Source organism: Procambarus clarkii, chromosome 38 (assembly GCF_040958095.1).
Source record: "Procambarus clarkii isolate CNS0578487 chromosome 38, FALCON_Pclarkii_2.0, whole genome shotgun sequence".
Lineage (NCBI taxonomy): Eukaryota > Metazoa > Arthropoda > Malacostraca > Decapoda > Cambaridae > Procambarus > Procambarus clarkii.
Window position 1 is genome coordinate 16,937,676 of NC_091187.1, and position 10,903 is coordinate 16,948,578.

At 47.9% G+C, this 10,903-nt stretch overlaps 1 protein-coding gene across 1 annotated transcript in view; it reads left to right on the top strand.

Moving 5' to 3' along the window:
* The first annotated feature begins 2,246 nt into the window (after positions 1 to 2,246).
* Positions 2,247 to 10,903, top strand: part of LOC123771982 (protein Skeletor, isoforms B/C) — a 215,459-nt gene continuing 206,802 nt past the window's right edge. The window contains 1 exon segment of the mRNA XM_069337548.1: positions 2,247 to 2,397. Coding sequence (XP_069193649.1) covers positions 2,346 to 2,397 — 52 coding nt within the window. The 5' untranslated portion in view covers positions 2,247 to 2,345.

A 10,903-nucleotide genomic window follows, 5' to 3' on the forward strand; every position in this document is an offset into this window, starting at 1 on the left:
ATGGGACCAAGCAACGTCATTTCGACGCGGGGTACAGGTATGCGTGAAATTAAATTGGGTCAGCCTTGATTAACCATTGTGCCAGAAGCCTTAATGTTAGCCTTGGTATCTACAAATTATCCTAACCTACTAGAGGACCCCTAAAACAGAAAACGGAACAGTAGGTCAATTTCGCGAGTCGCTACCATTTTCTAGTACGACTATGTTTGGCCTTAAGTAGAATATACGTCAGAATACGTCGTTCTATAAGGAGGACGGGTTGAAGCAGGTAACCTCACGGTCTCTCCTTCCCTCTCTCGTATTCTAGGCTGCTCGGTGGATGGTCTGAGACCGAAAACGCGTTCAGAAGTTTCTTATTTCTCAATGTGGTATTTCCTGCATTCTTGAATCAGTGATTTCGTGTTCGTTGTTGCATGTATACTGTATGTATATATGCAGTATTGTGTATGCAGGTGTGTATGTCGTTGCTGAAGTGCACCTTTGTTATTAAGAAAGCTGTGTACCATAGCTGGTGTGTGTGTATCTAGCTACTTTGTGTGTGTACCATAGCTGCTGTGTGGGTACCGTAGCTGCCATATGTGTACCATAGCTGGCGTGTGTACCTTGCTGCTGTGTATGTACCATAGTTGCCGTATGTACCTTAGCTTCCGTGTGTGTACCATAGCTGCCATGTGTGTACCATAGCTGACGTGTGTGTACCATAGCTGCCATGTGTGTACCATAGCTGCTGTGTGTGTGTACCATAGCTGCCATGTGTGTACCATAGCTGACGTGTGTGTACCATAGCTGCCATGTGTGTACCATAGCTGCTGTGTGTGTGTACCATAGCTGCTGTGTGTGTATCATAGCTGCTGTGTGTGTACCATAGCAGTTATGTGCGTGTACCATAGCTTATGTGTGTGTACCACGGCAGGTGTGTGCGTGTACCACAGCAGCTGTGTGTGCGTGTACCCCAGCAGGTGTGTGCGTGTACCACACCCACCAACGCACGCACTACTGGTTTCGTTAACATTCCGTTGTAAAGCCTCGAACGAACGTGTTGTTGATCAAATAATATTTAGTATTCATAAAGGGTCACTAACTTGTTGACTTGTCTGTAAAGAATCATTAATTACCTTTTTAATGCCTTTTTTTTTTAACTCAAGGAAACTTCTTGGTGTTTAAAACTTTTAATTCAAATCTGTAAGAAATTAGGCGATAACGATTTCTCAGTGGACAATTTTTTTTTGTTTTTTTTCTGTCCATGAACGTAATATCCGGACTGGATAATGATGACCCCCCGTATAAAAGCTCTCATGTGTCTTGCTTCCGGAGTATTCATGTCATTACTGCTCGAATGCTGTTATCAAGATTCTACCCGGGCTCTTTTTGACGGGGCTGTGTTATCGTCGCTTTAACCTTGGATAAACTGCCGGTGTGGAGGTGACGGGGCGGGGCCTCGGCGGTGACGTCACGAGTGTTGCCACTTATTGCGCGCATTTTGTAAAAATGGCAAATATTTTTTTAGTGGTTTTTGAGTTAGATTGGATAAAATCTGAATATATTTGTGAGTGCTGAGGATTGAAGTGTTTAAAAATTGATCATATTCTATTAATGTAATTGTTTGTCATGATAGATGAGTGAATATTTGCCGTCTGAACAAGCATGCATTTAATGTCATGCATTAACGACATGTGCAGTACTGATATATTTGATAATGCTATCACGTGAATTTTCCTCCTATCTAGCTTGCTTGTTGTAGATCAATAATTGCACGAAGGTAAGGTAGTAAGCTGGGTGCTCTTGTTGCAACTATCAAGAATCCTAAACACCGTCTTGGCAACTGGAACGCTGTCATAGTTGTCAAGTAACCGCCCTGCGCAAAGCCCACCATCTGCTGACTCTTTAAAACGACGTATCCAGCATAGACGACTTATCATACGCATCAGGGGGGGGCATCCGTTACATCAATATCTCAGTTTAAAAATTATTTTCGTCGAGTTACTAAACCCAAGGCTATTTAATTTTATAAAGGAAATCTACTCATGGTAGCTAAAGGAAGAAAGTGAATTAGACATCATTTTCCGACATTTATTATTGATTTCCCTCTCCAAAGCGTATAAAATAGACTTCATGATACCGAAAACTGCTATATAAACTATAGATTTAGATCAAGCTTCCTTATGTCTGTATATATATCTAGAAAGGGCGATAAAAACAGCGAATGTTTACCGAGTCAGCAAACAGCGGCAAGGAGTGGGAGGGTGCGCGGGTGACGTCACTGCTACACACGCGCCCTGGCTAATACAAGGGAGTCGCGGCGCTGGCATACACAGTTTGCTCCTCTAATTTTCAGTTCTAAGATCATGTCGTGGCCCAGGTTGATTTTACTTGTGTTCCTTGGATTTAGTCTACATGGTAAGTACACATTTATCTGCCCGTCACGGCTCCTTGTCGTCGAGGGCTTACCGTGTGTAAGGGGGTCTAGTGGAGATTTTGTGCCGTGTGGGAACATTGAAATCTCCAAAGGGGCCGCGAAGGGGCATATTCACCTGTCCGGTCCCTATTCAGAGGTCGTCCCTTGTTCGGTCGTCCAGGGGGTTCTGTCACCTGGCCAGGGGAGAGACGCCTGCAACAGTTATCACCATATCTGGCAACCAGGGAATGGGTAGTTAAGCCCTAAACTAGACGACCCTAAGATAATCAATTAGGCCCTCCCCCCCCCTCTCCCCCCACCCTATCTTGCCCCAGGAATTCAATACTGGTCCAGAACGGGTCATTCTCACCCGGCCTTTAAATCCCCTTTTTCAGGCCTTTTAAACGTTATTTACTATACTATACGCTTGTAAACGCATTCACTATACACTTCCATTCATCCTGCGATGGAACTTGGGACGGATTCCTCTGCTAAACAGCCCAACTACTCTTAGTCTTTCAACAGCCTCGTTTGGGCACGGCTCATTGTGTCCATTTAACCCTCAGTATGACTTACTGTATCTGTTAATGTGATTAATTTGTACTCCATTCTGTGGTTCGTCGTCGTGGAGGGGAAGGATGTGCTGATTGTCGTCGTGGAGGGGAAGGATGTGGCTTTTGTCGTCGTGGAGGGGAAGGATGTGGCTCTTGTCGTCGTGGAGGGGAAGGATGTGCTGCTTGTCGTCGTGGAGGGGAAGGATGTGCTGCTTGTCGTCGTGGAGGGGAAGGATGTGGCTCTTGTCGTCGTGGAGGGGAAGGATGTGCTGCTTGTCGTCGTGGAGGGGAAGGATGTGCTGCTTGTCGTCGTGGAGAGGAAGGATGTGCTGCTTGTGGTCGTGGAGGGGAAGAATGTGGCTCTTGTCGTCGTGGAGGGGAAGGATGTGCTGCTTGTCGTCGTGGAGGGGAAGGATGTGCTGCTTGTCGTCGTGGAGGGGAAGGATGTGCTGCTTGTCGTCGTGGAGGGGAAGGATGTGCTGCTTGTCGTCGTGGAGGGGAAGGATATGCTGCTTGTCGTCGTGGAGGGGAAGGATGTGCTGCTTGTCGTCGTGGAGGGGAAGGATGTGCTGGTTGTCGTCGTGAAGGGGAAGGATGTGCTGCTTGTCGTCGTGGAGGGGATGTGCTGCTTGTCGTCGTGGAGGGAAAGGATGTGCTGCTTGTCGTCGTGGAGGGGAAGGATGTGCTGCATGTCGTCGTGGAGGGGAAGGATGTGCTGCTTGTCGTCGTGGAGGGGAAGGATGTGCTGCTTGTCGTCGTGGAGGGGAAGGATGTGCTGCTTGTCGTCGTGAAGGGGAAGGATGTGCTGCTTGTCGTCGTGGAGGGGAAGGATGTGCTGCATGTCGTCGTGGAGGGGAAGGATGTGGCTCTTGTCGTCGTGGAGGGGAAGGATGTGCTGCTTGTCGTCGTGGAGGGGAAGGATGTGCTGCTTGTCGTCGTAGAGGGGAAGGATGTGCTGCTTGTCGTCGTGTAGGGGAGAGACGTGTCGTCTCCTCGCGCCACCAGAAACCTCCCACTTTTAAGGGGGACAACCCATAATAACCCTACAACTCTCCCAGCAGTGGTTGGCCTGTTAACGGGCTGCATGGCTGGCCTAAAACTCCTGGGGTAAACTGAGGTAAACTGGAGTAAGCTGAGGTAAACTCATGAGGTAAACTGATAATACACGGGCCCCTATCGGCCCGTTCTCGCAAGCGTTCGAAACGTCAAGAAACCGTCGTACTAAATTGCCCTTACCTCCCAAGGGCACCCATGAACAGAAAACGGGACATTTAAGACAATATAGCGAACCGCTGCCCATTTCGTAGTACGACAGTTTTTGGCCGTAGGTAATGTATACGTCAAAATTGCGACGTGCTGTTAGGAGCTGCTGCGGCTGCTTGTTAGCCCTGTGGTAGCCAGCCGTTCCAGGAGCCTTAACTATCATCAGGGTGATTAGGAAGTGCGATTGAAGTGGTTTCCCTCAATGATCGCTTCCAGGCTCAATATGACTGGTCGTACGGTTCGGTCGTGACTGGTCGTACGGTTCGGTCGTGACTGGTCGTACGGTTCGGTCGTGACTGGTCGTACGGTTCGGTCGTGACTGGTCGTACGGTTCGGTCGTGACTAGTCGTACGGTTCGGTCGTGACTGGTCGTACGGTTCGGTCGTGACTGGCCGTACGGTTCGGTCGTGACTGGCCGTACGGTTCGGTCGTGACTGGCCGTACGGTTCGGTCGTGACTGGTCGTACAGTCCAGTCCGTCTTGGTTCCCAGACGGTCGTCATGGTTCCCAGAAGGTCGTCTTGGTTCCCAGACGGTCGTCTTGGTTCCCAGACGGTCGTTACGGTTCCCAGACGGTCGTCACGGTTCCCAGACAGTCGTTACGGTTCCCAGACGGTCGTCACGGTTCCCAGACGGTCGTTACGGTTCCCAGACGGTCGTTACGGTTCCCAGACGGTCGTCACGGTTCCCAGACGGTCGTCACGGTTCCCAGACGGTCGTCACGGTTCCCAGACGGTCGTTACGGTTCCCAGACGGTCGTCACGGTTCCCAGACGGTCGTCACGGTTCCCAGACGGTCGTCACGGTTCCCAGACGGTCGTTACGGTTCCCAGACAGTCGTTACGGTTCCCAGACGGTCGTCACGGTTCCCAGACGGTCGTTACGGTTCCCAGACGGTCGTCATGGTTCCCAGACGGTCGTAATGGTTCCCAGACGGTCGTTATGGTTCCCACATGGTCGTCTTGGTTCCCAGACGGTCGTTATGGTTCCCAGACGGTCGTTATGGTTCCCAGATGGTCGTCTTGGTTCCCAGACAGCCGCCATGGTTCCCAGACGGTCGTCTTGGTTCTCAGACGGTCGTCTTGGTTTCCAGACGGTCGTCTTGGTTCCCAGACGGTCGTCTTGGTTCCCAGACGGTCGTCTTGGTTCCCAGATCCTACTTAAAATCCAAGCTTAACTTTATAAGTGAATCAGGCGCAACAAAGCATCCGAACACGTATCGTAACAACACATTTGAAACAAGTGAAGACGCTTCAATCACTCCTGGACCCGTTAACAAGCCGTCCTGGACCATTAGCAAGTGGTAATTGAGCAATAGGGAAGGAGGAGACAATGTAAGACGAGATAAGGTGGTGAGGGACGATAAAAAAGTATGGGAAACGAGACAGTGAGTCACAATAACGTGGCTGAAGATATGACCACCAAACCACACGTCGGAAAATGGAGAAATGACAACGTTTCGGTCACGTCGTAGATACATTTATCAAGTCGTGTGAAAATAGTCGTGTCAACACATTTCTTAATGGTCCAGGACGGATCGAAACGACGTCGTTTCTCCATTTTCTGCTGTGTGGTTTGATCATGGGGAAAAAACAAGCTATCATAGAAATATAGGCAAGTGTAGAAGCCTTACTCCCCTATACAGATAGCAGATAACATATAGCAAGATAGCAGAAACGAAAAATAAGGAGAAAATGGAACAGAAACGTGAAAATAAATATCGATGAAAGTGAAGACAGCGAGAACCCCCCCCCCCCCCCCCCCACACACACACACCCACACACACACAAATATAGAAGGAGGAAAGATGAGAGAACTCAAAGGGGGGGACATGTAAATCTGTCAGATCACGACTGGACTAAGGTTTATTTTGAGCGTATTGAGAGAGGGGGGCCGGGCGGCGATGTTTTGTTCACCCACGTCCGTAGGTATTTCACCCACCACGGGATGAATTTACCGTGGGCGTCTCGACAGGAACGTGGGAGGTTGTAGGAAGGTTGGGTATGTGAGGCATTGCTAAGTTCATGAAGGTGCTAGGTCTATGGACCTACTGGTCTCCCATGAGGTTATTCTGGGGGAGGAAGTAGTGGTTCCGAACCCATGACCCTGGAAACACAAACCGAAACTGTCTCTATTTTCCGCTTGTTACAACATGTAATAAAGTTGTTACATCTTGGCTTAAGGTGTTTATGACGTATTAGAACGTTGTTACAACTTGCTATATTGGTTGTTATAACTGGTTAGGAGGTGTTAAAACTTGTTCGAACGTTGTACCAACGTCGAAGTTTCGGTGTGTGTTTGGCGGGGATTGTGGGTCCTGTGCTGTGGGTGACTGTGTTATATATATTTTTGGAGTGTATTTTTCATGGAGTATATTTTTTAATGCAAGTTTATAATAATCAAAGATGTATAATTTGTAAAGGTCTAGTGTATAATCGAGTTCTTGCGCAATGCAACGCGTTGCATTGTGCAATTTAAATGTCGTATACATGATGTAGTCCTGATCCAACTTGAAGTTAATTGATGATCATGATTCAGCTTTCGTGTGGTGTTATTTGCAATATACTCGGCAGGATCATTTTCGTGTGGCGTGACGAATGCTGTTGGGTAATTATATTTCGAAATATGCCACATATTGAAATGGTTTTTCTTTTCACTCTTGGGTTTTTTCTCCTAACCCTTGGGTTTTTTCCTCACCCTTTGGTTTTTTCCTCACCCTTGGGATTTTTTCCTCAACCTTGGGTTTTTTCCTCACCCTTGGGAGTTTTCTCTTCACCCTTGGGTTTTTTCCTCACCCTTGGGATTTTTCTCCTTACCCTTGGGGGTTTTTCCCATTCCCCCTCATCAGCTTCCACACAATCCCTCTCGGTTTTTCTTCTCTCGAGGGGATGGGGGAATACCCCTTCCTTTTGAGGGGGAATACCCCTTCCTCTTGAGGGGGAAACCCTTTCCTCCCTCCCTGTCTGGGATTACCCCCCCCCCCTGCCTTCCCCCCAGCCCCCCATCGGACTGGGCACCTTCACCAGAAAATCTCCTATAGGCATAAATTTCTATAGGCGATTCTTGGGAGATCAAGGGATAGAGAGTTTTATGCATATGTAGAGTGCCGGGAACTTGAAGGAACGGCTCCGTCTCGCTCGCTGCTGAAAGAAACTCTACTTTTCCTGAAAGTTGAAAAGAATAAATGCCCGTAGAAAGATATATTTTGTGGAGAGAGGGGGAGGACGTGGGGAGGTGGGTAGTGGTGGGGATGGGGAGGTAGGGAACTAGGGGAACTTGAAGTGGTGGGGGGGAAGGGAGGGGTTGGGGGGAGGGTACTGCCCAGCTTGGGTACGCAAGCATTTAAAACGGGGGAAGGGGGAGGGGGTAGAGATTGGTGGGGGTGGGGGGGTTGGGGGTGTGATGTCTCTGTTGAGGTGTTTCCGGTCTAGTGAGCAACCATTCCCCTTCACTCCCTGGGTGATATAAGTTGGGTTACGTAAGTGTCAAGCTTAACAATTATCAGTTTTGTACACAATTTGATATTTAAGCTGGTTATTACCCGAGTGTGGAGGGGGGGGGGAGGGGTTAGGGGGTTACGTTCGTCCCACAGCTGACGTCAGTCACTGACTGTCGGGGGGTTGGGGGTTGAGGCGAAAGCTGAGTTAAACAACTCAATCCAGTTGACGCTCGTATGACCAGTCTCTCTCACTCAGATCATATACACTGATTGTTCCCTACACCGCCCCACGGGTGCAGCTGGAAGTGCAGTTGTCCTGACAATGGGCGATGGCTTGTACTTTGAGTGGGGAGTCGTATAAACAACTGGGTCTCTACCCTTCACGCCCAACTATTTGCCTTGCTCCTTGCACTGAAATGTGCACAAGTCTCCGAGCTTGATACATTAATTGTAATTGACTCTTTATCATTCTTAACTGCTCTGAACTCTTTAAGACATAACTGTAACATGCTCGTGTCTGAAGCTAAACACAAATACAATAAAATTATTAATGATGGTAACAGAGTCCATTTCATATGGACTCCATCTCATGTTAGCCTCCGAATGCATGATAGAGCTGATGAGTTAGCCAAAGTATCTGCCTGTAAAGGAGAAATTAAGTATAAACTTGGATTATACATAATAATTGGGGTGCATAATAAATGAACTAAACTCGTATGAGGTCGGTCTCTTAACACCAAACCAATGGAGCACTAACTTGTATAGAACTTGCAATAACAATTTTTGGACCCACTGTGCAATATACATTATCAATACATTCGATTAGTAGGTCAGCCAGAGGCTTAGGGCCCGCGCAGGAATATCCCAGAAAAAAAAATCGAGATTGCAAATACAATTTATCACTGAGAAAAATGTCGACAAAATATATGCAGACTTCGTTATGCAAGCCCCTTGGGAATCGTTGCCAGCAAACATTAATATTATGGCTCTTCAAGCAGAATACAGACACCAACATCCATCTGCTGTGAGCTTCAGACTGATCAGTAAACCAAGAGAGGCAAGAATCCGGAGCTGCAGTAAAGTCAGGAAATTCTATAGTTTGAGGCACTCAAATGGGTGTTCAACTTTGCAGACATGTTACAAATTCAAAAAGGCTTTCCAACATGCTATTGCAGAACACCGAGAACACAACATTAACGATTCGAGAACTGCCATTGAAACCTTGTATATGAACATTTACATCAACATCTTTCCAACCACCAATGTTATCGCATGAATGCAAAACCTCAAGTCTCTAAATACTTAACCCGTCTGGGTGCCAAGTCATGTAGGAACACTAGGGAACGACAGTGAAGATGAAGCGGCAAAACTTGCACCAAAGTGGAGAGGAATGTAAACATTGACATACCACAAAGTAATAACATTCAGACAGGCCTTTGTTATTGTATCTTACGACAGGAAATGTTTTTAAGTTTTAAAAACGAGAAAACGTCTGGATTTCGTCACGGGAGAATGCAGCTTACCAAGTGGAATGATTACATCATCTCCGAGAAAAATACTGAAATTAGATGTCAAAAAATGTAAACACTTTGTCAGCGTGTCTTTGAATGTTGTTTAGTGTGTAGATGTGTAGATTTAATTGTTAGTAATTTCTTCAGTGACAAACATGGGAGAGCTGGGGAGGATGGGCATTTCCTTCGTGGTAGTATGGGCACCAACTAATAGGGGCTATGGGCACCAACTAATAGGGGCTATGGGCACCAACTAATAGGGGCTATGGGCACAAGCTAATAGGGGCTATGGGCACCAACCAATAGGGGCTATGGGCACCAACTAATAGGGGCTATGGGCACCAACTAATAGGGGCTATGGGCACCAACTAATGGGGGTTATGGGCACAAACAAATGGGTGGTATGAGACTTTTTATCTCTGTGGTGATTGACCGGATGGAAACTTTCCTGCTGGTGACATTATATTTCCTGTGACGCAAGCCAGTACTACACTCCGCTGGAGCTGTCTCGTGTCACACCATACTGTGGCCTATTCCTGCCATGTGTTGCCACACCCTTGTTGTCATCATCTGGTGGCACACCTTGTCACGAGGTGGAGGTGGCAGCTTGTGTTGTCATACCCTGGTGTTGGAGTTAATGGTGCTCTGGTTCCCTCCCTCTTCTTCTCTCCCACTAAACACATAATCACACACTAATATATTCCACTTCCTGCTCCTCTTGATTTTTTTCCCACTGTCCCATCTTGTGAGGAGCCAATATCCACACCGAGCCACTATCACCTCTCACCCATTCCCTATCCCAGCGATACTCATGATAAGATGGGGGCTTATACCCCCCCTCCCATGGTCTCCCCCCGTCCCTTCATGTTGGGGGGGGGTCCCCTCCTTGTCTCTGTGTCCCTGTTTCTCTGTCTGTCTGTCCCAGTCTCTCTCTCTCTCTCTGTCCCTGTCTCTCCCTGTGTCTGTCTGTCCCTGTCACACACACACACACACACACACACACACACACACACACACACACACACACACACACACACACACACATACATACACACACACACACACACACACACACACACACACACACACACACACACACACACACACACACACACCACACACACACACCACACACACACACACACACCACACACACACCACACACACACACACCACACACACACACACACACACACACACACACACACACACACACACACACACACACACACACACACACACACACACACACACACACGGGGCTCCCATTCTCCCAAGTTGGTGAAACTCTGCCCGATATCATCGGCAGACTGAAATTGGATTAGCCCGCACCGTCCCGAAGTCTGCTTCAACTATTGTGGTGCGGGACTGTGGCGTTGAGAGGGGGGGGGGGAAGGTGTGGAGGGGGGCGTGATGGGGGGCGTGGAGAGGGGGGTTGGTCATTAGGAGAGGGGGGAAGGGGGTGGGACGAAGTTTCTTCCCGAAAATATATTTAAATGGGGGGGAAAAGGTGTATAGATGATCCTTGCAGGAACAGAAGTTAATGTGGGAGACTTCTTGGTAGGGCAATGGAAAGGTTTCCTGAAGGGATAGAGACAAAGATTGAAGGGATAGAGACGGGGATAGAGGTTGACTCATTTCCCACGCTTTTATATCAATATTTGGAACTTTGCAGCGAATCAGCTTCAACGTCTTCATCTGTTGACAGTTCTGAAACTGAAAAAAAAGTTCTTTCTGACTTCC